The sequence below is a fragment of the Saimiri boliviensis genome, chromosome 1 (genome assembly GCF_048565385.1).
Source record: "Saimiri boliviensis isolate mSaiBol1 chromosome 1, mSaiBol1.pri, whole genome shotgun sequence".
Taxonomy (NCBI): domain Eukaryota; kingdom Metazoa; phylum Chordata; class Mammalia; order Primates; family Cebidae; genus Saimiri; species Saimiri boliviensis.
Window position 1 is genome coordinate 1,345,724 of NC_133449.1, and position 27,828 is coordinate 1,373,551.

At 56.2% G+C, this 27,828-nt stretch overlaps 1 protein-coding gene across 1 annotated transcript in view; it reads left to right on the forward strand.

Annotated features, from left to right (window-relative positions):
• Positions 1-27,828, forward strand: part of TPO (thyroid peroxidase) — a 75,345-nt gene that overhangs the window by 40,833 nt on the left and 6,684 nt on the right. Inside the window, 8 exon segments of the mRNA XM_074386415.1 lie at positions 134-655; positions 4,854-5,112; positions 6,560-6,730; positions 11,442-11,679; positions 13,565-13,773; positions 14,153-14,323; positions 18,634-18,765; positions 24,992-25,095. Of these exon segments, the coding sequence (XP_074242516.1) occupies positions 134-655; positions 4,854-5,112; positions 6,560-6,730; positions 11,442-11,679; positions 13,565-13,773; positions 14,153-14,323; positions 18,634-18,765; positions 24,992-25,095 (1,806 nt within the window).

The window sequence follows — 27,828 nt, forward strand, 5'->3', positions numbered from 1 at the left end:
GGAGGAGCTGGCGGGACCGACCCCCGCAGAGAGGAGGGGAGGGCGGAGGGACGCGCGGGGCAGCCTCCAGCTTCTAGAGTCTGAAAAGCGGTTGCGGGGACCGCTGGTGACCCTGAACCCCCTCTGCCCGCAGCTCCGCGAGGAGGCCCGGCCGGCCGCGGGCCCCGCCTGCCTGCCCTTCTACCGCTCGGCGGCCGCCTGCGGCACCGGGGAGCCGGGCGCGCCCCTCCTGGGGAACCTGTCGGGGGCGCCGCCGCGGCAGCAGGTGAACGGGCTGACCTCGTTCCTGGACGCGTCCACCGTGTACGGCGGCTCCCCGGGCCTGGAGCGGCAGCTGCGGAACTGGACCAGCGCCGAGGGGCTGCTCCGCGTCCACGCGCGACACCGCGACTCCGGCCGCGCCTACCTGCCCTTCGCGCCGCCACGCGCGCCCGCCGCCTGCGCGCCCGAACCCGGCGCCCCCGGAGCGGCCCGCGGCCCCTGCTTCCTGGCCGGGGACGGCCGCGCCAGCGAGGTCCCCGCCCTGACGGCGCTGCACACGCTGTGGCTGCGCGAACACAACCGCCTGGCCGCGGCGCTCAAGGCCCTCAACGCGCACTGGAGCGCGGACACCGTCTACCAAGAGGCGCGCAAGGTCGTGGGCGCCCTGCACCAGGTGCGCGGCGTCGTCCTGGGCGCCCCGGGTGGCTGCGCAGAATCACGGGGTCTCTGCCCCAGGCGCGTGCAAAGCCATCGTGGGCGCCCACCTGGGTGAGCTCAAGGTCGTGGGTGCCTTGCGTGGGTGGGGGGAGGGTCATCGTGGGCTCCTGTGCAGGCGCCTAGGGATACCTCGGGCGCTGGCGGCCCTCCCCGGCCCCTCTGTCCCACCTGCTCACCGGCCCGCCAGCTGGTGATTATCCGACCGAGACACCAAAGACCACAGCCACCCACAATGGCGCCAGGCCACACTGCTTTCCGGGTCCCACAGCCAGGCTGCGTGCTTTGCGGATTTTAACTCATTTAATAATTCTCGTAACAAGCCTTTGAGGCAGGTGGACAGTGATGCTGGTGTTTCTGTATTTCCGAGACAATGCAGAGAATGAAGAACAGACTCTGAGGTTTCTGAATTAGCCACTTAGAGTCTATTTGAAACCTTCCTTCATTTTATGACTCTTTTCAGTATGCGTGAGGGTCTTGAATGGAGACTCAAGTTGGCCTTTTATTGTGTGATGGAGAAAAGCACTTACTTGCCTGTGAAACGCAGCCCCGGGCTCTGCAGGCCTATGGGGGGTTAGGAAGAATGATGGGTTGTTTATACTGAGAGTCGTCCAGGGTGTCTGTTGCCACAGGCCCTGTAGCGGTCTCGGCATGATCTGTGCCATCCTCACTGGGAGCCTTCGGGAAAGGACAGTCAATCCTCTTCTAAAGGAGGAGCTGGAGCCTTGTCCAAGGAGGCACGGGGGCTGTGTGGCCCCAGCTACCCTGCTGCGCTCTGGCCTTCGCTGCCCTTCAATCTCACAATCCCGGCTGCTCTGTGGTGTGTCATGAAACAAGAACGCAGTCAGGTGCTCACTTTGGTGGGAACTTTTGTGTCCTACAGACAAGACAAGAATGAGAAAGGACACCCTTCCCCGCACAGGCGTGAGGGGCAGAAGGGAAGGTGGCCATCCCTGGGGAGTGTGGGTGGCATCTAGGCAGCATGGAGTTGGTCACCACAGGGTGAAAAGATAAAGATGTCCCACACATCTGGCTCGGATGTTCCTATGCCCCGGCCATCAGCTAGCAGACCCAGATGTGCAGGGACCCACAGAACCTTTGCTTTGGACGCGTGTGGAGGCAGGGCCAGCCCCTGGAGGAACTGCAGGCCTCCTCGGGCATCCCCATCCTAGGAGGCAGGTTCACATCTCGGACTGGACCTGCATCCTCGGCCACTCAGCTGCGGACCTTCGCTATAGCTCAGTACTTTTCCAGAGCAAAGGAGCAGATAGATAAAGCTATGCTTCCCAGGCTGGAAAGAAACAGAAAGGGCAGTTTCTGGAGTGGGTGCTGTTGGGGCCCCACCCAGACCCCTTTACCTGCATGGCCCCATCCCCCAGCGGCCTCCTATGTGGGTTGACAAGATCTCATGGTAAATACTCAATCCAGGGGTAGCTGTGGAGGCTGAACCCTGCCCTACAGGGACGGCCAGGCCCCTGCCTCACGGCTGGACCAAGCCCAGGTGCGCCATGCTGCAGGGCCTGGTTCCTGCCCCTCCTCCATAGGCACTCCTGGCTACGGAGGAGCACGAGCCAGGCCCAGCTGTATCAAGTCCTCAGGGAGCTTGGTGCCTGCTCAGCCTCCTCTCTGGAGCGCCCTCAGCGAGCGCATGGGAGCCCTGCCCCTTACGGACTAATGGGGCATGAACTCGGGGTGACATTGTTCTGCACAGAGCCCGGTGGGGACGTTGAGAGCAATTGGGGGTCGGGGGGTTCAGAGGAGCCTGTGCCTGGGGCTGCAAGGTGGTTTCCCACCACTGGCGAGAAGGGTCGCACCTCCAGTCTCTCCGTCCTGGCCTCCCGGGTGCTGGGGTCCTGGCTTCCTGCTACGTTCACGCTCACCGTTTTCCCAAGCATGAACCTTTCGGTCATTCCCGCTGGTGGTTGTGAAGGCAATGGAGACCGGCCACAAGTCAGCACTTGGAGGCTGTGGCAGAGGCAGGGACCCCAGAGGCTGCGGGGAAAGCAGACAGGGGGAGCAGCCTGAAGCCGCGTGGGGACACGGGGCCTCGGGACGGCACCGCCAGCAGAGGAAGAAGATGTGGCCCACCTGGGAGGTGGAGGACAGGAGGGGCACCCGTCAGTGACAGTGCCCACTCTGGCAGTATGGCGTCTGCCAAGTCCAGTAGCTCAGAGTAGCCATTTCCCCCATGCGACCAGGTAAAGAAATACCAGAAGCACTTTCAGAAGAATTGCTGTGAAAATTCCAGAGAGCTGCTCACAAGATTCAAGTGTTTTCTTTTGAGATGGATCTCCTCTGTCACCCAGGCTGGAGTGCAGTGGCACAATCACAGCTCACTGCAGCCTCAACCTCCTGGGCTCGAGCAATCCTCCCAGCTCAGCCTCCTGAGTAACTGAGACTACAGGTGTGCACCACCACACCTGGCTAGCATTTAATTCTTTAAAATGTTTTGTAGAAACAGTCAGACTGTGTTGCTGAGGCTGGTCTCGATCTCGGGCTCAAGCAATCCTCCCACCTTGGCCTCCCAAAATGCTGGGATTACAGGCGTGAGCCACCACACCTGACTCAAGATTCAAGTTTTTAGGCCCCACTGGTCAGAACAAAGGGTGCTTCTGCCCAACCTCAGCAGCTCCCAGGGTAGGATGCAGGATCTGAGCCCAACTGCTTACTGGGGATATGTCAGGTCAGAGGAGGAGCGAGCGGGGGAGGGGAGAGACACCGTTCAGAGCTCTGGCAAGCTGGGACACAGGAAGCGCAGCGTCCGCGAGGCTCGGCTGCACGGGCGTGGGTTTGCTGAGTGTGAGCAGCTGGCTGGGCACGCGTGGAGCTGCTGAGCCTGAGGCCCAGGCGGCAGGAGTCCCTGCCTCACAAGTCAAACTTCAGGTAGGCAAGGAGGGGAAGAGGTGTCGTCCTTAAAACAGCTTGCGCTTGAATGTGAAACTGCCTCAGTCCCTGGGCTGCAAAGAGAGAGGCCTTTTCCTTTCTAGTGTAGTGAGAAGACACTGAAGAAGAATGTTCCAGGGAACAGAGGTGCTGCCTGAGTTCTCAATGGGACGTGCACGGACCTCCTCATGCCGTTAGGAGGAACCCTCAGACACCTGTGTGGTTCAGAAACGCCCCATGCGTTGCAGCAGAGGTGGAGAGGCCGTCCCGCCGGTGAGATCCGGACTCCTCTCGAACGCTGACCCGTCACACGGTGCTTCTCACCGATGGAGGAACTAGCGCAGGACGGAAACCCAGCTGGGAAACGTTTGGATGCAGGCGTTTCCTCCTTGTCTGTCCTGGTCTCCGAGGTGCAGCGGGACGGCAGGGAGCAGGCGCGCCCTATGCGAAGGCCCAGGCCACACGGGACCCACGGCTCTCCCTGAAGGGCCGTTAGGTGCTTAGGAAATGCATTCTGTCATCTGGAGGGAACACAGTGCGAGTGTGTAAATGACATTTGTTATTTTTAAACAATCCGCGTGCCTTCCTAAACCGGTAAGCTAAAACAGAAGATTCATGTGGTAGAATAGAGTTATTCCTATTATGTTTCATTTTGATGTGGCTTATTGACCAAAATACTCCCCTAAATACCAAAACAATTTGACATTGGTTTTTCTGTCTGAAAGAAACACTGTCAAACCTGAAACTAGGATCTTTGCCCTAATTCTCCTGGGACCACGTGTGAAATCGTAATTTCTAGACCCCATGACTGCACTGTAATTTCCTGCTGACAGAGGTCTGTGCCATACAAGAGGCTTTAGTTTAATCCTCACAAAGGCTCCAGGAATTAGGAATTATTGTTGCTTTCTAGAAAAAGGAACTGCTCCCCGCTGTCAATCCAGCCAGGAGTCGAGCCGCTCAGCCTGGCCTGGTGACTGTTGTTGGCTGGACAGAGGCTGCCCGCTGCAGCACCGTCCTGGGAAGGAGGCTCTCTAGGTAGCCTGTACACAGGCCTCCTGGATAGCCATGAAAAAATCAAGAAGAAGACCTTTCTGAGAGGTTCAGCTTCAGCCCAAAGTCCAGCTCCCTGGGGACACTGAGGATGGTGCTCCTCTCCCCAGCTGCAAGTCCAGCTCCCTGGGGACGTCAAGGATGGTGCTCCTCTCCCCAGCTGCCTGATGCCACCCTCCACTGATACCCCGGGCCTCACTGAGATGCTTTTCCTCTCCGTGCAGATCATCACCCTGAGGGATTACGTCCCCAGGATCCTGGGACCCGAGGCCTTCCGGCAGTACGTGGGCCCCTATGAAGGCTACGACTCCACCGCCAACCCCACTGTGTCCAACGTGTTCTCCACCGCCGCCTTCCGCTTCGGCCACGCCACGATCCACCCGCGGGTGAGGAGGCTGGATGCCGACTTCCAGGAGCACCCCGACCTGCCTGCGCTGTGGCTGCACGAGGCATTCTTCAGCCCTTGGACGCTCCTCCGAGGGGGTGAGTGGGCGCGGTCCCTGAGGCTGGTCCCATGAGAGCTCCCTTCTTTGCAATGACTCTCTGCAGCCAGCAGGCGTTCCATGTGGGCCGCACGTGCTGATCCTACGCAAGGTTTTTAATATCTATGGGGAAAATAAATGTGTTTAAAGTGTTTTAAAAGGCTAAACCAGGGCCAGGTGCGTGGCTCACACCAGTAGTCCCAGCACTTTGGGATTCCAAGGCAGTGGATCACTTGAGGTCAGGAGTTTGAGACTACCTTGGCCAATATGGTGAAACCCCTATCCCTACTAAAAATACAAAAAAATTAGCTGGGCATGGTGGTGGCTGCCTGTGGTCCCAGCTACTCGGGAGGCTGAGGCAGGAGAATTGCTTGAATCTGGGAGGCAGAGGTTGCAGTGAGCCGAGATCGCACCATTGCATTCAGACTGGGTGACAGAGCAAAACTCCATTTAAAAAATTAAATATAATAAAATTAAAGACTAAACTATTCTGTGGTTATGAAAAGCATCATCACTTTAGGATGTTAATGGTGGGTCACCTTTGGAAGTTAACTATTTGGAAGCAAAGGATCTGACTCCCCAATTCATTTTTTGGAAAAGTTAATTTTCAGCTTCCCCCACTTTTTATTTCTATTCCTTTCCCAGTACTCGATGTGTCCTTCTGGAAGCTTCTAACCTGTCTCAGAAGTTGACGGCTCCTGGTGTGGTGGGGTGGGGGGAGGGCAGAGGTCTGCAGTGTCAGTGTGTCCAGCAGTACCTGCTTAGATGACAGCTGAGCCAGGCACAGCATGTCAGAGAGGCGGGCACACCTGGCCCTCTGCAGCTGCCTGGCCTCTGATGACACCCACGTCACCCACAAAGGATGACGCACATCATGTTTTCTGAGTCGTGCTTTTGGGACACCCTGAGGCCACACTGATCCTTTAAAGACTCTGATGTCATGCAGTTGTGGGTTCACACGTCTCTGAGATGCAGGGTCCCTGACAGGCGGTAGGCTCCGTTTCCATATGGGGCCTTTGGAGATGCTGGGAACACTGGGCCCAGGCACCCTGGCCACTCCCTCAGCTAAGCTGAATCTTCTTCCTTTCACTGTTCTGGATGTTAGAATTCAGCAAATGCTTTTTTTTGTTTGTTTTTTTTTTGTTTGTTTTTTTGTTTTTTTGTTTTTTTGTTAATCTTTCCATTGCTGAGAAATAAAACAAAAATCTTTAAAAAGTGGCAGGCTCCTTCGCCAGGCCCCTTTCTTTCTGGGGGTCCATCCCCCATGAGCCACGTCGTCAGCGTCAGCCCGGTGCTTTACCTGCCAGCAAGGGTAGCATCCCGAGGACATTCAGGAAACTCTGGAGTCACACAAGCTGAGCTCATAAACCTACACGAAGATTTGCTGAGGATAAGACTGAGATATTGTTTCTCTAGACCTGAGCCGAGAATCGCCCTTGCCTTTGCAGGTGGTTTGGACCCACTCGTCCGAGGCCTCCTTGCGAGACCAGCCAAACTGCAGCTGCAGGATCAGCTGATGAACGAGGAGCTGACGGAAAGGCTCTTCATGCTGTCCAATTCCAGCACCTTGGATCTGGCGTCCATCAACCTGCAGAGGGGCCGGGACCACGGACTGCCAGGTCTGCCAGTTCCTTCCCTTGCCTGCCTCACACAGCTGCTGTGGGATTTGCCTGGCCAGGAACCTGCTAGGGAGACTGAAAGTAAAACGCGTCTGCAAACCCAACGCCTTCTAAGCAACTGCTCTTAAGGGCCCGGGTCACTCAGCTTCAGAGGCCACTTCCAGCTTTCCTTAGAGACGGTGGCACAGAGAGGGTGGTTCTGAGCCTCTCAGGAGCCTGAGAACTGGGGGGTGAGAAAGAGCCAGTCCTAGTAGAGGGAGGAGGCGCTGCGTGAGCAGACAATGGCAGGCCTGCGTCCGGTGTCCCGGGAAGCTCCTGGGATGGCTGGGGTGCTCCCCTCCCCTTCTCCTCCCCACCACGGGGTCCCAGGGCCTGCAGAAATCATTCCACCACCTCAGGACTTCTGTTAATGAACTGGTCCAAGCTGGCCCCTGGCGGGAGTGGCTGCTCCTCTCAGGCTGGCGGCGCCCTGTACTGCCCACACCCCATCTGGCTCCTGCCTGTCCCAGCCCACACCCCGCAGCCTCCTCCCTGACCTGCTCAGTTCCCATACCCCTGACCTCGAGTCTGCCTCAGCCTTGCCTCCCATGGCTCCTAGGGGTTCGGTTGTCTGGTTGACCTGCAGCCCCTGTGCAGCCCCATCCCCCAACACCGAATACTCCCTGTGTGGTGCTGACCTCTCCACACAGCGGGGAACTGGAAGGTCTGATGTGTGGGTGACACGTGAGGGCCCCTGGAGCTGGAAGGTGCACTTCTGATGTGTGGGTCACAGGTGAGGCGGATGTGCCAGCAAGTTCTGCTTATTCTGTCCCTGGGCATTCCCCATCCCTGTCCTCCTCAGCAGGGCATCTGGGAGGGCTGGGGTCAGCAACCACACAGGCTGTGAATATCTGGGACTAAACGTGAGTTGCGAGGATGCAGAAGGGGCACTCTTTCAGGATCGCGCACACAGTCCCCCGTGCTCCCTGCACCCCACACGCAGCTGCTTCCTTGTTCCCAGGGCTCAGGGAGCACAGCTCGAACACATCCTCATACGCCCAGCACACGCCCGGCACACATCAGCACACACCCAGTACACACCCAGCACACACCAGCACACACCCAGTACACACATACCTGGCACATACCCAGCACACACCCACATACACGGGACACACCCAGCACATGCCTGGCACATACCTGGCACATACCCAGCACACACCCACAGGCACTGGACACACCCAGCACACACCTGGCACATACCTGGCACATACCCAGCACACACCCACATACACAGGACACACCCAGCACACGCCTGGCACATACCTGGCACATACCTGGCACATACCCAGCACACACCCACAGGCACTGGACACACCCAGCACATGCCTGGCACATACCTGGCACACACCCAGCACACACATACCTGGCACATACCCAGCACACACCAGCACACACCCAGTACACACCCAGCACACTCTTGGCACATGCCTGGCACATACCCAGTGCATACCCAGCACATGCCCACAGACACTGAACACGCCTGGCACATACCTGGCACCTGGCACATACCCAGCATACACCAGCACATACCCACTACACACCCAGCACACTCCTAGCACATACCCAGCACATACCCAGCACACATGCCCGCACACGCCTTTACTCTGGCTGGGACCCCCTTTGCTGCGGCCCTGCTCAGGCCCACAGTTTGATCTCCTCACGTTCCCGCTGCTGGTCTCCCCAGCATCAGAGAGTGGGCGACCCCCTCCCGGCTCTAACAACCCCTACCTTCCTCTGCTTTACTTTTCACCAGCTGAAATGTGGCCAAAAGCAAAAACCCACATTCCCATTGGCCTGTGGGTCCCCGTGAAACCTAAGCTCAGGAGGAGGGGCCATGTTTCAGGGCCGTGAGGCTGTGGTTGCACCCAGAACCGCTGACTGGCACAGAACAGGCACTTACAGAATGCTCACTCAGTGAGTGAATGAATGAATGAATGATGAATGTTTGGGCAAATCAACACTGACAAGCAAAGACGGGCCTCGTGGGAAGGGAACAAGGAGCCCGAGTCCTGTTCAGAAGATTTGGGCTTGGGCCTGAGTTGAATTTTGTATGAATCTCTTAATTAACCTGTGTGTTCCCACTGCCCCGCCTGAGTGCCAGGACTCAGTCAACCTCACGTTTGAGTGTTGGGGTCGCACACATGAGAGTCTGTGGTGTGAGCACTCGGGAGGATTGAGTGCTCACTGTGAGCACAGGAGTCCTAAGGACACAGCAGTCTACGAGCTGCCACACGTGGGTCCCTGTGGCCTGCAGTTCGAAGCCCACTGCATGTGTTAGCTCTCTGTAGAGAGACAGAAGTTCCACAGAGAGGGTGCCACTGTCGAAGGCCAGGCTGCGATCACTTTTTAAAAGATGGATGGAGGGTAGGCAACTTCCCCACGTCTGAATTCCAGCAATTGGAGGCTTCGCTGCACCAGAAAGGCCAGAAACATGGCAGCGGCTTCATTCGATTTGATCAGTGAGATCTGAAGCTAAACTGGATAAAAGAGAAAGGCTCGTGTCACAGCAAGCTAAGCTGGGATGATTTTCACTGCGCCCTGAAATCTTTTGTTGTACTTTACGGGGAATATAAAATGTCCAACATTCCCCAAAAATCTTTTTGCATTCCCGTTTCTGCGGTGTCTCCCACAGGCAGGGACATCTGAGTTTGGTGCTCATGCTTCCCGGCTCTGTGGGCTCTGGAGCTGGGATGAGGTTGAGTCACCCTTCCCGCCTTTACCTCCTGCCCAGGCCCTGCACATTTTCCCTCTAGAGCTGGAAAAAGTTGCAAATGTGTTTCCTCTTAGAGCAGTAAGAAACAATAACACCCTCCTAACTTTGCTTTTTCTTTTTAAATTAAAGTATCAATCTCCCATGGGTATTGGAAATGTTTTTATTATTTTGTTCTACTTAGAACAGTTTGACAGTGGTCTAACTTGATTATGTGGAAACTGTCTCCCCTCATTTTAGAACTTTAATTCACTCATCTTGGTTTTTGACTAATCTTAAAATGAATGCATTCCTTTAACAAATATTTAATGAAATTACTGCTGTGTCCCCCAAGCCCTGCGACAAGCAGTGGGCCTCTGTGTTTTCTGTATAAACCAAGTGTCTCCAGGTGACCTGTTACTGGATCTGAGAAACGCGTGGGGTGTGTTTGGGATGGTCTGGGTAAAGCAGACTGCATGGTAAAGAGGAAATGCTGTTGAAGGTGCTAAGGTCGGAGACACAGGGGCCTCTTGTTGGGGGCAAAGCACCTTCTCCTGGTGGCTTTGATGAGAGGCTGGGATGGCCCGTCTGGAGACAGAAAACCAATGTGGTTCCTGCAGCACCGGGCGGCAGAGCCCACCGCAGACAGCAGGAGCTGGGTGGAGGCAGCGCACCTTCTCACGGGGGCTCAGGAGACTGTTGGGGACGCAGCAGCACCAGGGCTGTGGGGCCAGCCAAGGGGATGCCCTGGGAGCCCAGGAGTGGGGCGCACACTTGTTCCTCCCAACCGTGAATCAGGGGGCTGCCCTTTAAGAGCGAGACTCCACGGCACCCGACAGCAGTTTCTCAAAGCTCCGATTTTCAACCTCACTCCTGCGTTCCTCCTTCACTTTGCCTGTCCCTCCAATCGTCTCTTTCCATGTTTTTCCCACGCCCTGGCTCCGAGAGTCTCTCCATCACATGGGCCGCTCCTCCCCAGCCTCACCGGAGGATGCCTGCCTCTTTCTCCTAGTTCTGTTTCGTCTAAACATAAGACACTGTGAGGCCTGACTTTCTGCCCGCTGAAAGCCTCATGGCCCCTGGGGAACCAGCCCAGTGCTCACACGTTGCTGTGCGTGCGCCTGTCCGGGACTTCCCCGGGAGCCTGTGGTGGGCAGGGTGCTAAGCGTGGAAGCAGACACAGTCTCAGCTAAAGCTCTGCCCGGGGCAGGCGGTTTAGCAAAGACAGCAGCGGAGGTCCTGGGCGGCACTGTGATCAGACGCCATGGGCCATGAGGGTCGCCCAGCCTGCAGGAGGGAGGGCTTCTGGGGGAGGCAACCGCTGAACCAAGAGGAGTGGATGAGGGTCGAAGGCGGATGTGAGGCAGGGACACAGCGAGGGAGCGAGTGTGTGTCAGGCAAAGGTGCAGCCACAGAGCCAGACCGCGGATGGGGGCTGGGCAGGGAGTGACTCAGGTGTGGGTCAGCAAGGAGGAGGCGTCATGAGAGAGGCCTGGGACTCACAGGGTTCCCAGCAAGAAAAGATCTCCAGTCTTCAATATGGAGATGGTTGGCCCGACAGATAAAGATATTTGTGTATGTCCCTTCCCAAGGGAGGGATGGACAGGAGGGAGGGCGTGCTAGCTTCTGGGTGTGGCCCTGATGTCGCTGTGGGAGTGAACTCTGAGGAGGGTGAGGAGCTGTCTCAGCTGCTCTGTAGAGGCAGGAACTGATGCGGGCTGAGCCATGGCAGGAATCCCCTTAGATGCCCCGGACTCAGCATTCTTGCCGTCTCCAGCTCCTGTATGAGCAAACCCTGCAAGAAGAGCTCTGATGCCCGAGCTGGAATATCCTAGCCTGGCAAAAGGCCGGGCAGTGCCATGGCTTGGGGCGGGACTCTGCCAGACTATGCTTCCCATCTTGCGGACCACAGCGTGAGTGGGGCGGGCTGAACGAAAGCTCAGGTCTGGAGAGAAACCCTGCAGCCTTTCCCCCGTGCAGGTTACAATGCGTGGAGGGAGTTCTGTGGCCTGCCGCGCCTGGAGACTCCAGCTGACCTGCGCATGGCCATCGCCAGCAGGAGCGTGGCCGCCAAGATCCTGGACTTGTACAAGCATCCTGACAACATCGACGTCTGGCTGGGCGGCTTAGCTGAAAACTTCCTCCCCGGGGCCCGGACAGGTCCCCTGTTTGCCTGTCTCATTGGGAAGCAGATGAAGGCTCTGAGGGACGGTGACTGGTAGGTACCTGACCAGAGCTTTGTCCTCCGCGTTCTACACAGAGGGGGTGCTCAGTGTGGGTTCTAAGCCGGCCAGGCCTGCATTCACATTCTGGCTCCATAGCTCAGCTCTTAGGGAGCCCTGCTCAGGCTGTTCCTCCCACCCTCAGGCTGCTCCTCCCACCCACAGCTTCCAGTGCAGGACAGTGTTGTTATAAAAATGAAGCAACTACGAAGCACACAGCCTGTGCTGAGCCCTGAGAACGAGAGAAAGTGCTGATTTTCCCATACACCCACCCACAGAGCAAGCAGGTGCCTGACAGAAACAGACTGTGACACCTCGGTGACGGCCCGCGGCTGCATCCCACCCCCACGTCCCCTGACAATGTCTGGGGAAGCACAGAGGTGGCAGGGGCTCAGTGACTCAGGCGCAGATGCAGGTGGTGCCCAGGGCTCATAGATGTCCCTGGGCTGGACAGCCCTTCCTGTCCCCACCGCTGCCCCCACCCACACACAGCAGTGCTTGCCAGGAGCAGAAAGCTGAGATCCCGCTACCCGGCCTTGCACCTGTCTGTTCCTTCCTAAGGTTCAACCCAGAATTTGAGGGTTTATCCCAGAGGCGGTCAGAGCCAGGTCCTGTTTCTGTCTGACACGGAGTCCGTACCCCCATAGAAGCAGGTGCACAGGATGTCAGCAGTAAGGTTTTGGAATAACACAGACAAAAACAGTGGGAAAACATTTTCTTTTGCTGTTAAAAGCACCCCCAGCTATCCAGCTCGCTCTGTTTTGGGCAGTCACTGTGCCTGGTCAGGGTTTTGCTCTAAGGGAGCTGTGCTCTTCTCGGAGAGTGCACCTGCCACAGACCAGCCTCCTTTCCTCTCCCCAGTGTGACTTTTATCTCTCATATCCGAGACGCAGCATTTCAAGGAGCTAGGAACCCCTGGGGAGAAACCACCAGAATGTGTCTCCCTCATAGCTGTGTTTTAAGCAGATGGCAACTTGGAATACTCTGAGACATGGGAAGCCACTTGCTCAGGAGGGAAAAATGTCACCAACTTGCCCTGTGTACATGTCTCCCGTGCCTGTCTCATGCCTCCCGTGGCTGAAGTTCCATCTAAAACCAGTTCAGCAGCAGCCGGCAGACTCCTGGGTGCTCCCGCAAATTTCTCATCCTATGTATCTATGACTAAATATCTCCCCAATGCAGAAATGGGATCACTTAACTTACATAGAGTGGGACCCCCTTTTTATGGTCTAAGAGGAATTCATCTCCATGATGGGAAGCGGAAGAGCTTTATATGGTCAGGGGAAATGCATGCTTTATGGCATTCAGGCCAGGAGTTGTTGGAGTTTTGTCAACAATTTTCAAATTTTGAGAGCAAAGTGGAACTTCATTTCTTCACATTGCAATTTTCTTGATTAATCATGGCTTGGAGGAAGAAGCTGGGGGTAGAGAGGCTGTGCAGGGCACAGCGACTTCAGAGTAGACAGCAGCAGTCTCTCAAACAGCTGAATCTGCTGTCATTATTCTTGTTTCTCACAGAGCACTGCATCCCAGATAACAGCAACACAGCAAATTAGATGCTCACAGGCAGGCTCTGAGCCCCTCTTCCCCATCTGACGCCACTCCTTCAGACAACCAGGTGCACGCTATGCTGCCCCTCCGCGTTTCCTTCAGGTCCTCAGTGCCTGCACCTGCGTGGCCCCAGGTGCTCAGGGTCTGGGCAGATGCCACAGGGTCTCCTTCAGGTCCTCAGTGCCTGCACCTGCACGGCCCCGGGTGCTCAGGATCTGGGCAGAAGCACAGGGGAGGCCCGCAGCACACAGCAGTGGGTGTCTGGCCCTGAGCACCTGCCCCAGGGTTCTCCATGCACCATGACCTTACGCGCCATCTCTGTGTCTGGAGGTTTTGGTGGGAGAACAGCCACGTCTTCACGGATGCGCAGAGGCGTGAGCTGGAGAAGCACTCCCTGTCTCGGGTCATCTGCGACAACACCGGCCTCACCAGGGTGCCCGTCGATGCCTTCCAAGTTGGAAAATTCCCCGAAGACTTCCAGCCTTGCGACAGCATCCCTGGCCTGAGCCTGGAGGCCTGGAGGGAGGCCTTCCCTGCAGGTGACACATGGGCCCTCTTCACACAACATTACAGCACGTGCAGCTCAGCAAAGAAGCTTGTCTTCCCAGGGAGCTGATTCTACCTTTCTGCTGTTTAGAAACAGTGTCAGTGCCCTGCCTGACACCCTCAGGGCAGCTCATGGGGTGGGGCCGGGCCCTTCCCTAGTAAGAAAGGAACTGGAGGCCTAGAAGTGAGCCTTTGGGGCAGACCTGGGAAACGGCAGGGCGTGTGGTGCGGGTGCCCGGCGAGTGCCCACAGCAGGGCTCCCCACCTCGGGATCGGCCCCCTCCAGGGCACAGGTGCACCTATGATGGGGACATTGGCGTGCGGTTCTTTCCTCGCAGTCTGACGACTTGTCAACCTGTCCACATTTCATAGAGGACAAGTGTGGCTTCCCAGAGAGCGTGGAGAACGGGGACTTCGTGCACTGTGAGGAGTCTGGGAGGCGCGTGCTGGTGTATTCCTGCCGGCACGGATATGAGCTCCAGGGCCAGCAGCAGCTCACCTGCACCCAGGAAGGGTGGGATTTCCAGCCTCCCCGCTGCAAAGGTCAGTCCTTTAACGGGTGTGTGTTCTTTCGTGACAATTACGTAACATTTGCACGTTTCCAGTGTAAATTAAGAATTCAATGTCATTGAAAATGTCTTTGCCAAAGCTGCACCTGAGGCTCTCGTCTTCCAGGACGAGTTTGGGGTTAGAAGTCAAGGTCTCTCCTCTTGCCTGGCCATGCTCCCAGCTGGCGGCTTTCTAGGTAGGGGGGGCTTGGGAGCGGCACGTGGAATCGTGACCAATGGGGTCGCCAGTGAGGGAAGAGAGAGGAGTCGGTGAGTTCCAGTCAAGGTTGTGGTGAACTGGCAGGGTCATTTTCTCAGAGAAAGCACAACAGCAAACGTTTCCACTTCAGAAACCCAGAGAGCAAGGCTGGCCTCCACCCCCACCTCCTACAGGCGGCTGATTTCCAAGCTGGGCCTGGTCCTCCAGCTGCTGGGTTCCTCTCTCAGCCTCCCACATGTCTAGGTGTGGGCAGGTGCAGCCTCCCTGCCATAACCTGAGAGCAGGCCGAAGGCAGCCCAACCACCTCCACCTGCTCCTCCCATGTGCCTGGCTTGAGTGGGCGTCAGCCCAGGGCACCGGGAGCGGGCGTGCTGGACGACAGAGCCTCCCAGGAGAAGAGCCGTGTGCTGGGGTCACTCTTCGGGGAGCTGCAGAATGGGCGTCCCCGTCCGACTGTTCTGAGAGCTCTCTGGGCGAGACTCCCGTGGCTGGGGCTTCCTGTCAGAGCAGCTCGAATCCCCCAACTATTTCAGAAACACCCTGCAAGCAAACCCGGACGGCTGGCTCTGGTCTCCTGGGCCGGCGGGATCAGGGCAGGCCGGGCAGGAACGGCGGCTGTTCTCGGAGGAAGGCGGCTCAGACAACACTCACAGCAATCTTCAGGAGGCCAACCAGTTACCTTCCAGAACTGCATTTTCGTGGAGGAAAATTGGCATCAGACACAGAGCCTCCTGTGAGCTACCTGCTATGAGCCCCACTTACCTAGACATCAGAAGAAAGAGATGATCTCGTACAGGAATCTGGCTGGTTTGCAAGCAGAAATAAAAGCAAAGTCCACAACTTTCAGTTTTCTCAGAGTTTTTAGAAGGTGAAAGAGTCCTGGAGAATCCTTGGAAGCCAGGAGTTCAAGACCAGGCTGAGAAATGTAGTGAGAGTCCATGTCTACCAAAAAAGAAAAGTCCTGGAGGGGAGGATGTGGTCAGCCGCACAAGGTCAGTGTGCTCGATGCCCTTGAACTGGACGTTTAAAAATGACTGAGGTGGCAAATTTCACATTATGTATGATTTAGCACAATAACAAAATTTCAATTTCAATTTTGAAAGTCCAAAATGTTTGTCCTTGAGGGGCTGCCATAGCCAACTCCTTCCAAAGCCTCAGTCGTAAAGGGAGAGGCTGAGACCCCGTGTGCACCAGAGACCCACCAGGATTCAGCGCTGTGGCGGGGTCAGGTAGGTGTGTGGCTCCCGCTGTGTCTGAGGTCTCGGGCAACCTCCCAGGAGCCACCTTCCCATTAGGAGGGCAGAGAAGGGATGTGGAGAGGGAAAAAGGAAGCAGCTGGGGAACGGTGCCTCGGAAACAACTTTCAGAGTCACTAGGGGAACAGGGAGCTGCCTGGGCATCAACAGGGCAGAGGCCTGCTGCGTGGGTGAGGGAGGATGCCATCACCGGGAAACAGCAGCCTGGGCTGGGCCCCCTTGTGTGTGTTATGGGAAACTCGGTTCGCAATCAGTACTGATTTGTTTCAAGAAATGGAAACGTGTGCACGTGTGCACGCCGCATGTGGAGCCGTGGATGCCACTGCCACTCTTCCTGAAAGTCAAGGCGAAGCATCCTGAGAGCAGAGCCGGGGCCTCCGTGCAGGCTGCCCTGGTGTCTGGGGGCACTGCCAGTTTCTGACGCTGGTTTCCTCCTCTGTTGCTGGAGCACTGCTCTTCTGCCAGGACTGACTTGTCCCCTCCTTCCTGTCCATCCTCGGGAGGGGACCGACACAGCACCGGCCCCTGACTCAGGCTTCTTCTTAGAATAAACGGACCGTGGGTAGAACATTGTGGGCCAAACTGTGCCCCCAAAAAATCTATGCTCAAGTTCTAGCCCCTGTACCTCTGCATGTGGCCTGATGAAGAAGCAAGGTCTTTGTGGGCACCACTGAGTTAAAATGAGTGTGTCCCGATCCAATGTGAGGTGTCCTTGTGGGAAGAGGGGAGGAGGCACAGAGAGACGGGACCATGTGAAGACTCAGGATGGAAACAAAGCATCCGCCAGGCATCGGCCCCCTGGGACGCTGGAAACAAAGCATCCCAGGCATGGGCGCCCTCCCCGGGACGCTGGCACCCACCAGGAGCTGGAGCAGGCAGGAGGGACCTTCCCCCCGAGAGAGCCTTCCAAGGGAGCACCGCCTGACCGACACCCTGACTTGGCGGATGCATTGCTGGCGCGTGGAGCCATCAGTTTGTGATGGTTTCTCTCAGCAGCCACAGGGAACGCATACCTGGGATGAGTCTGAACTCAAGGGATGGGGCGAGGCACAGGAGAGGGGCAGAAGCTGCTCTGAAGAAAGTCCCTGGGGAGATGCAGGATGTGTTGGCCAATGGGAACAGCAGCCCGGGCAGGGCTGCTCCCACTCTGTGGGTCTCATCACAGGTCCCGGCCATGGATGGTGACTTAGATTTTCATGCAATCATGACAGAAGCACACCCCTACCCCAGGGCAGCTGCAGACACCTTCACACAGCACCAGTGCTTCACAGCTTTGCATGATGGAATGCAGGAGGGGCTGGTTCCAGGCACGGCTTTAGCCAAGGAAGATGTTAATTTGTTTAACAGCCTTGACATGGTCACCTATACTCATCCCCCTGAGTAGCCATGATTACAGGCGTCCACCACCGCACCCGGCTAACTTTTTTATTTTTAGTAGAGATGCAGGTTTCACCACATTGGCCAGGTTGGTCTCAAACTCCTGACCTCAGGTGATCCACCTACTTCGGCCTCCCAAAGTTCTGGGATTACAGGCTTGAGCCACGATGCCTGGCTTCTCACACTCTTATGCAATGGTTGTCATTATCAATAACGTCATTATTAATGACTGTACCGTTTAGCGAGGCTGTGCGATTCCGACACCCTGATAGTTGTCCTAAGCATCATTGATTCCATGCTCGTTTTTCATAGCCGACATTATGACACCCATTCTGTATCTGAGAAAAGCAGGGCCTGGGCCAAGCCTCTGCTGCCCAGAGCCCTGCGTTAGGAGCGGGGAGTCCCATCCAGTGCAGCCCCTCACCCTGGGGTGCAGGTGGGCAGCAGACCACACCAGCTGGCCTTCGAGGCTGCGCAGGTCTCTGGCCCCGGGTCACCTGAGTGCTCACTGCTCAGGATTGCAGGCGTTCATTGTCCTGGTGTGGCCGGGTCTGGAGCTAAGTCCTGTGGCCTATATGGACTCCGGCTCTTCCACTCAGCAGCGAGATGGGGGAGAGTCCCTCGACCCCTCCCAGTGCCCTCTGTCTGGGGGTGTCGCCAGCACCAGGGTCACAGGAGTGCCGGGAGGTTTTAGCCCCCAGCCTGGCCCTCAGTGAGGCCACACCCAGGCCAGCTCTGTTCCCTCTGGACAGAGCAGCTCCAGGGAGAGCACACGTCCCGGCACTGACAGCGCCTGTCCCACTTAGAGAGTGTTGCACCTGGGCATGGAGGGGGCTCTTACCCGCTACTGCCTGTTTTCTAAAATTGGCCCGAAAAGGAACGTGATTTGAACAAAATGCACAGCAGATTATCTGGAAACACATGCCTAGGGAATGAGGTGCTAGGCTCTAGGATTCGGGTGCAGGGAGAGCAGGAGGGGGGACACCCCATCCTCTCTGGCGGTGGCAGGTGGCCGCAGCCCTTGCTCTCAGAGGAACTGCCGGCCAGCTGGGAGCATCTGCCTGGGCACAGCAGACCCTGCTCCACACTCACCCTGGCCCCTTCCTGCCCGTGTCCTGCCCGTGGCCAAAGCCCACATTCCCCTATCCCAGGCAGACCCTAATTTCCTCGAGGAAGGCTCCTGTGACTCCTGGGGCCTGAGTGAGCCCCAGTGTGTGGACTCCCTGTGGGCTCAGGGCCTGTGGCCAGAGCTTCCTGCTGCTCATCACCTTTCAGATGTGTAGGGAGCAGGGCGGCCACGCAGCAGCAGGTGCCCAGTGCCCCCTGGATGCATCGGGGGGGCAGGCGAGGGGCCAGCCTCCCCAGAGAGAAGCACCTCCCAGAAAGGGGCTCGCCTGGGGGCGGAGGAGCACGGCCACTGCCTCTCACGTGTGTGGCCTTTTGTTCTGGCAGATGTGAACGAGTGTGCAGACAGCGCCCACCCCCCCTGCCACGCCTCCGCGACGTGCAGAAACACCAAGGGAAGCTTCCGGTGCCTCTGCGAGGACCCCTACGAGTTAGGAGACGACCGGAGGACCTGCATAGGTGAGGCAGCCCCCCCCCCCCCGTCCGTCCATTTGTGAGTTTTTGTAAAATGAGGAAAAGTGTTCAAGTGAGGCAACTGTCACTCATCATCTTGATCGGGAGGGGCTGAGATGAATAAGACACTGAGCCCGAGGTGCTGGAGGATGGATTGCATGTCTGCACCTCCTCCTGTGTCAGGGACACCTCCCCTCTGTCAGGCGCAGGCCCTCCTGTCAGGCATACCCCCTCCTCTGTCAGGCACACCCCCCTCCTGTGTCAGGTGCACCCCCCTCCTCTGTCAGGCGCACCCCCCTCCCGTGTCAGGTGCACCCCCCTCCTGTGTCAGGGACACCCCCCTCCTCTGTCAGGCGCACACCCCTCCCGTGTCAGGTGCACACCCCTCCTGTGTCAGGGACATGCCCCTCCTCTCTCAGGTGCACCCCCCTCCCGTGTCAGGTGCACCCCCCTCCTGTGTCAGGGACACCCCCCTCCTCTGTCAGGCGCACCCCCCTCCCGTGTCAGGTGCACCCCCCTCCTGTGTCAGGCACATACCACCCCCCCATGTCAGGCGGACCCCTCCCTCCTGAGATGACTTACCCTCCCGGACCCTCTGAACGCCTGCACCAGCCTGAGCCAGTAGCACTGGAACGTAAGATCATGTTGTGCACCAGGCCCACGTCTGAGGGATGAATACACAGGGCCCAGGGCTGCTTGTCTCCACCGAGACTCACAGACTTAGATTTAGATATCCATACTGATCATGGATAGAGACTTAGCTTCTGATCCAGGAACAGATGCAGATATATATATATATATATACATTTACATAATAGATGTAGCTGTAGGAATAGCTATCCCTATGTAAGTTGAGATGTGGACACAAACATAGCTTCAGGTGCCGATGTCATCACAGAGGACGCTCTGCCTGTGGTGGTCTTTTCTTTCAAACACTGTGGTGAATGGAACTGTATCCCTTTCCCGGGAATGCCACAAAGTCCTGCAGACTAAGCCCTTGAGAGATTCATTCTCAGAGTCCTGGAGGCTGGAATTCAAGGTCACGGTGAGGGCGGGGCTGGCTCCTCCTGAGGCCTCGTCAGTGGCTGCGGACACCACTTCTCCCCGTGTCCTCCCAGGGGGTCCCGCTATCTGTCCGCGGTCTCCTCATCACCTCGTCTCATAAGGGCACAGCTACCTGGGACCACGGCCCACGGTGGCATCCCCGTGGCACCACAGTTACCTCCTCAAATGCTCCATCCCCAAATCCAGCCACGTTCTGAGGCCAGCAGTGGCTGGGGCTTCCACATAAGAATTTGGGAAACCCAGTTCAGCTCGTGGCAGGCACTCGATCCATGGTGCCACCTTTTAATCTTCAGAATAAAACTTTACAGGAAGTTCATACACAGGCGTAGGAGTTGCACAAACCGTTTTCCAATGTTTTGTTTCAAACCTCTTGTTTTAGTTTTTTTTTCCTGAGAGTAATTACAACAGAGGTTTATCTGTTTCCTACATCTTAAGGATTCTTTTCTGTAAACCCTGAAGCGAAACATTCCCTCCCAGTGCCACCTCTCTGCTCAGGAATGCCCCTGCCTGGACGCCGTCCATCTGCCTCTCCAGGCCCTGCCCCCCGAAGCGTGTTGAAAGAGCCCCCGTGCCCGGCCCGGAGCAGCACTCATGTGGTGCTCATGCTCAGGGCAGCTCTGAGCTCCACCTTGCCTGGTTCTGTGTGGTGGGTGCGATGCTTGCTCAGGGCTGTCCCCATCCCACCCTGACCCCACCAGGCTCCTGGCTGCCGAAGTGAAGTCGGGGTCCACCGCAGAACCCTGGTCTTCCCGCTGAGCCCTGCAGCCTCTCAAGCAGCTGGCTGCCTCCCGGGAGTTTCGCCTCCAACCTGCCCTGCACCTCCCTGGCTGTTCTGGCAGGACCCAGGCCATCCGGAGGCACAGGACCAGGCTGCTGGTGGAGCCTCATGGTGGACAAAGGTGAACAGTGACTTCTCTTTCTTTTTTTTTTTTTTTTTTTTTTTTTTTGAGGCGGAGTTTCGCTCTTGTTACCCAGGCTGGAGTGCAATGGCGCGATCTCGGCTCACCGCAACCTCCGCCTCCTGGGTTCAGGCAATTCTCCTGCCTCAGCCTCCTGAGTAGCTGGGATTACAGGCACACGCCACCATGCCCAGCTAATTTTTTGTATTTTTAGTAGAGACGGGGTTTCACCATGTTGACCAGGATGGTCTCGATCTCTCGACCTCGTGATCCACCCGCCTCGGCCTCCCAAAGTGCTGGGATTACAAGCTTGAGCCACGCGCCCGGCCGTGACTTCTCTTTCTAAGGAAGGGACTGAGAGAGGGAAAGGGCCCCCAGAGCATCTCAGGAGCCAGGAGGCGAACAGCAGGAGATGCTGGCTTCTGTGCAGGCTGCCCCACCACCAGCACCCTTGTAAATACACTGCTGCCCTGCACAGCATTCCACGGAAAATTAGGACGCTGGGCATGAACCCACCTTTCTGCATCCCTGATGCACAAGCCTTGTTCTGCGGAGACCACACGTGTCCCTGTTGAGAGAGCCCTACTCCCACACAAGCAGCCATCAGTGCCATCGTGGTATGACAGGCACAGGCCGGCAGGACCCAGCACCGCCCCTGGATGCCCCAGCTCTGTCACTGCTGGACAGAGCACCCTAAAGGGTTGGTGGACACGGCTGTCCCTGCACTTCCAGAATGATGGCGTGAAACCCAAGTCTGCCTCCACAAGGAAGGACTGACGCTGAGAGAGACGCAGAGCCCCCCGGGGGACATGCGGTCAGGTGCTGAGGGCCGGGAGTGACCCAGGAGCTGCGGCTGAGCCAGGTTTCCAGCCCCTCATATGGGCCCTGGACGGAGGCCCGAGGTCCCTGGGCGGGTGTGCACCAGGACCGGGTCTGAGAGACGAAGATGCAGGTGCCACAGCTTCTCCTTCTGTCCTCACGGCGACTTGCAGACAAGGAAGCGGAGGCGTGGCTGTGAGAGGAGCCCACACTCCCGTGGCCCGTGAGAACTCCAGACCCAGCCACGCTGAATCTGGCCTCCAGAGAAACGGAAGCCATCGGAGATACAGATGTGGGGATAGAAATAGTTGTAGATTAGACAGCGCCGTAGAGACAGTTTGCAGAGGTAGTTACATTGATTTAGCTATGGAGGTTGATTTAAATATATATGGGTATAGATATTGATTTAGATATAGATACACTTATAGATTTACATAGATTAGACGTAGTAAATATGTAGAACGATAGTTTTATCGATTTAGACTTATCGATTATGGATATAGATATAGTTTTAGACACAGGTCAGATGTGGATATAAAAATATAAAGGTACATACAGGTATAGAATAGATTTAGGTGTAGCTACCCCTGTGTAAGTTTGATATAGACACACTACAGATTTGGTGTAGGTGTGAACATGGAGAGGCGGATCCCCATACATAGACTGTTTTAGATGCGCATCTAGCTCTGTGCCTGGATATGTGAAAGCGTCTCTATGCTGTGGAATTGGTCATGGAATTAGGCTGCGGAGTCCCGGGATCTGCCGTCTGCACACCGGAGCCCCGGGGGAGCTGGCGGGGCAGTCCCAGTCGGAGGGCAGGCGAAGCTGTGATGAGAGGGCCCAGCTCAAGCAGAGACAGGCAGGAAGGAGGAGCGAAGTCCTTTTCCTCCGCTTCTTGCTCTGCTGGGGCCCTCAAAGGGTGGGGCAGGGCCCACCACATCTGGGAGAGCCCTCTGCTTTTCTCAGACCACAGATTCCAACGCCAAACCCTTCCAGAACCTATCGCAGAAACACAGCAGGAGTAAGGTCTAATCTGGGCGCCTGTGCTCCGGTAAGCAGACACATAAAATTAACCATGCCAGTCATACTATTCTGACCTGCATTCCTCAAATCCCACTGCCCTCTGTCTGCCCAGGGCCTGCCCAGACCCACTGCCCTTTGTTTCCAAAGCCCTCGTTAGCCATCACCCAGCCTCGGGGACTCCCATCCCGCCCCACCCGGGGGCACCCGTGACCACACCCACAGCAGAGAACTCCGGGGCTCCCTGAAGCAGCACTGAAGACGTCAGAAAGCCACCCTGACAGCCGCTGGTGGCCTTTGTGATGCCACTGTAGGACGTGCAGGGGCTTCAGGGCCTGCCTCCATCAGGACCCCCCAGCAGCACACAACCTTCCATCTGGCTCCAAGTGGATTTACTGGCTCTTGAAACTGAAAATGCCAGGAAAGAAAATTTGGGAGCAAAGCATAAAGGAAAAGCTGCTTTCGGGTAAACACGGAGCGGCTCTCCTGCCTGCCGCTTGCTGGCCTGCAGTGATGGACCTGGAGAGGCGGAGGGGCCCAGGATCTGCTTCAGTCCGACGCTGCTGCTGCCCACAACACTGCTCCTCCTTCAGGGCCCAGGCATCAGATGTTTGGCTTTGCCGGTGTTTGAGGTTCCGCAGGTGGCCCCTGGAAGCCTCCAACCCGAGCCTCAGACCAAGTCAGGCAGGAAGCATAAGTTCCCCTCCCTGAAACGTCAAACATCAGCTCCAGAATGAAACGCCATAGCGAGCTGGCCTGTGCTTACCTGGACCAATTCCCATCCAGGGCCGGTCAGCTCAGCCTTCTCCACACCCCAGCCCTGGCTGCACAGGCGGAGCCCCCACCCATAGCGACTGCGGGGGTGGGAGTGAATAGCAGCAGATGGAAACGTGAGCCTGGCCTCCTTCCGGGTGCAGGAGGAGGGGTCCCACGGCCCGCAAGCTGCTGGCTCTCCACGGGCTTTCAGCAAGAGGCTGGCATGTGCAGGTTGCACCGTGGAGTCTCCCGTGCTGTGACAGGTGGAAGGAAGGAGGCCCTGGAGGAGGAGGATGGTTAGAGGAGGCCAGGAGGAAAGGTTGGGAGCTGCAAAGGCTGACGGGACAGAATCCTTTGAGAGAAGCACTCGGGATTTAGGGTTCATTCATTCTTGTATCCAACAAATACTTGCGAATGTTCAAGATCGCTGCTAGGAGAACAGCTGCAGGTGGGCACGGCCGGTGCCCGGGCTGGAAATGAGACACCTGCACATCATGCCAGGCGCTAACTGGCACGGGGAACCGCAGACGCCCACGGACGTACCCATCACCGATTTTCAATAATCCAGCGTGAGAACCAAACCGAGCTCCCGTTCCCCCGGTCCCCAGCCACTGCCTCCGTCTGGCACCAGGACGCGTTCCCTTGGATCCAGAGCCTTTCCTCGGCCACGAGTGATGTTTATCCAGGGCGGCCCATGTCTGTTTTAAACACACACACACTGATTGGTAGCATTTAATTTCTTTTTAAAAGTGGGTTTTCATTTCACCCTGGATTTCTCCCCGCTGCCTGGAATGGGCACCTAAACAGAAAAGTCAGTAATAAAACTGGCCAAAGGAACTCAGAGTTCAAAGCCACACTGGCCCCAGGCTGACTTCTCCTCGCAGAAAGCGTAGGAACCAAGGGCAGGAGCCCAGGAGCCCGTGCTCAGTCCCAGCTTTTTCCGGTGAAGGCACCGGTCCGGGTGGGAACGCTTCCTCAGGCCCCTCACCAGATGCTCTGGGCTGGCTCCTGGCTGCCTCCCTCCCTCCTCTGTCCCTTTGGGCCTTCTGTGCTTCCCTGTTCAATTCTCACTAACCCTGTTCAGTTCCTTCCTGGAACAGGCCGATGAGACCCAGGCTGGGCTCCGAAATCTGCTGCCATCCCCGCCCCCGTCCCCCAGGGCACCAGCTCTACAAGGTGCAGACCACCTCCCTTCAACCACAGTTTCACCTCCAGGATGCCCCTGGGGAAAATAAAATGTAACAACAGGGGAGACCTCATAGCGCTGCCCCTCACCCCTCACGGCCCACCTTGTGCCACTCTCCCACCCTGTCCGAGGTCCCCCAGGGCTGCCTGGGTCTCGTGGCCCACTCAGGGGGCACTGAGGGCCCTCCCTGGGTCAGGCAGCAAGGGATGCTTTCTGTCCTGCAGGGCAGTGTCCACTCCAAGCCCAGCAGTGAGGCTGCCGGAGAGTGGGAACCGACTTCTCTGCCCTGTGTCCTCTGCTGGTTCTCCCAACACACGTCACATTTGGGTCTACATGGCTTTTCTGGGCTGTGGGGTCAAATGACCCTCCCTGCTGTGGGGTGAAGGCCGCTAGCCCAGGACAGGGTGCGGCCCCGGCTCAGGCAGGACATCCGGGCTTGCCCGGGCCCTGGAAGCTGCTTCTAACCTGGCATCTTTCTGTGCCCCAGACTCCAGGAACCTCCCACGGGCGTCTTGGGTCTCCATCTCGCTGGCTGCTTTGCTGATCGGAGGCGTGGCAGGTCTCACCTGGACGGTGATTTGCAGGTGGTAAGTCCTTCATTTTCTAACTGTTACTTCTTTGCTCTGGTCATGGCTGTAATGAAGCTGCTTTATTTTCCCGAAGCTAACACAGGCTGCTGGTATCTCAGAGGCATTGATCTCAGAGCTGTTTTGTACAACTGGTTAGGTTCCTGGGATTATTCCATCATGCTTTAAATAATGAAAGTGGAGTGATCAGTCGTACACCATAGGTGGTGTCAGGTATCCGTGGATGAAGATTCAGCAATAGGGCATACACTTCTAACATTAAATGATTGTACTGAAACAGTGTCTTGTTAGGAGTAAAGATTCTTACAGAGGTTTCTCAGAGAAAGAAACGTCAGCCATGGATAAAAACCTTTATTCTTCAGTTTTATTCCCTCCCGTGAGGGCAGAAATGGAAAGTTGAATTTTCAAGTTAAAAATGGTGCTGCTGGCGGGGTGCAGGGGCTCATGGCTGTATTCCCAGCACTTTGTGAGGCTGAGGTGGGTGGATCACAAGGTCAGGAGTTCAAGACCAGCCTTGCCAACATAGTGAAACCCTGTTTCTACTGAAAATACAAAAAAAAAAAAAAAATAGTTGGGTGTGGTTGCAGGCATCTATAATCCCAGCTACCCAGGAGGCTGAGACATGAGAATTGCTTGAACCTGGGAGGCAGAGGTTGCAGTGAGCCGAGATCGCACCACTGCACTCCAGCCTGGGCAACAGTACGAGACACCATCTCAAAAAAGAAAAAAAAATGGCGCTGTTGTTGAAAGACTAAGACTGGAACCTGAGAGGTCCTGTCTCAGGGTGCTCTCTGTAGAAGGGACCCCTGGAGGCTTCCTTGGGTGGAGCAGCAGATCTGTGTCCCCAGCCCTGAGCCACCGGCTCTGCTCCTTACTGCTGCCTCTCACCTTGCAGCTCTTGAGAACCAAACTCTTAGCATCACTTCATTTTTAATGCACAGTTGTTCCTTGTATAGAGAAAGTATTTAAAATAACAGCAAACACTGTAAGAAGTCTTTGCAGCCCCAGGCTGGGCCCTCAGGGCCATACCCAGGATACCTGCAAATAAAGGCCACACCATGGCCTCTGTCCTCCCTGGCCGCCAGGTGCAGCCCAGCAGGACACATCCTGGCTCCCGCTGCAGCCAGCCCTGCCTCCCTCCGCCGGGATGTCTCCTGAGGTCTCCTTGGACCACACCCCAGCCTGCAGAGCTCCTCGCTGGCTGAGCCTCCCGGCATCACCCCACACCACACATCCAATGCATTATCCAGGGCCTCCCCACCCTAAGGCTTCTTCTAGGGTGCTTCTGATCTTCCCAATAAAGTCAACATTATAGGAACATTCATTTTTCTAGCAACTTCTTGATACACTGAGGAACATCTGCCCCTTGAACAAGAAACCTTTTTTTTCTTTACAGTTTCTGTACCTCTTACAGGAACTGGTTTTTAAAACTCAAACGTTACCCAGGGTCATGACTGTTTCCAAAGGGCCTTGCCAAGAATCCACGGTCATAGGTTCTTTTCTGTTGTATTTTGTGAACACCTGTAAGGGGGCCTCCGCGCCTGCGATCTGCTCCGCGTCCTGTTTCTCCGCTGCTGAGATACGGTAGAAAGCCAGTTCCCTGTGTCTGTTACTCTGCAAGGCCTCTGACCACTCCAGATGCCTGCACTTGACATATCTCTGCGAGATACGGTACTTCAGCGATGTGTGTCTGAGCAGCTTCAGAGCTTCTCACAGAACTAACATACGCCGTCATTCAGGCAACTGCCAGGAACTCCCCCCAGGAGAGCAGTGGCAGCAGTAGCGAAGGGCACGTGCCAGACACGATGCTAAGTCATTTTTAGCCCCTGTCTCCTCTGATTTTCCAGTCAGTCTTTTGACTCAGGCACTTGCCATGACTTAAACTGTGCAATCCTCAAAACATGTGTTTATATCCTGACCTTTAGGACTTCAGAATGTAACCTTATTTGGAAATGAAGTCTTTGTGGATGGAATTAGCTAAAATGAGGTGATCCTGGAGGAGAGTGGCCGCTAATTAGCATAGCCAGTGTTCCTCTAGAGAGAAGAATTTGGAGAGGGTCCTGCCTAGCAGGAGAAGGCCATTGCAATGGGCAGGTGGAGATCAGAGTGCGGTTTCTCTAAGCTGGGGCCTGGGAAGACAGCCGGCAGCCACAGAACTGGGAGGGAGGCAGGGGAGCCGACCCTCAGGTACCTTGATGTGGACTCTGCCTTCAGAGCTGGAGCTCAGACACTTCCACTGTTTCAGCAGCCAGGCCTGTGGTTCTCTGTGACTGCAGCCCCAGAAAACTAACAGCCCGCTAGGAGTATGTCCATTTTCAGCATAGCATGCAGAGGTGGAGTGAGAGTCTGTGATTTCCCCAAAGCTGCTGAGCCCAGAGCAGATCCTTGAAGCCAAGACCCGTCTGGTGCTGGAAGTCGTGCCATAGCCACCCTGATTGTTCTCGCAGGAAGAGTATATTCCACATGCAGGGCTGTCGGTTCAAATAATCATTGCCAGTGAACATTGAATAATTACCTATAATCTCTGCAAGACACTATGTCTGTTTTCGGAAGAAACTACTTAAACTAACATTTAAACAGTGTCTCTAGCTTTAGATGGGGTGGTGGCAGGAAATACTCCTATGTTTTATGAATTATTTGGTCTTTAAAGTATAAAAGTTTTAATTACTAATAATTAAAACCCTTAGCTAACCATGAAATAGACTAAGCAATAAAAATGGAATAGGCTGTAAGCAAA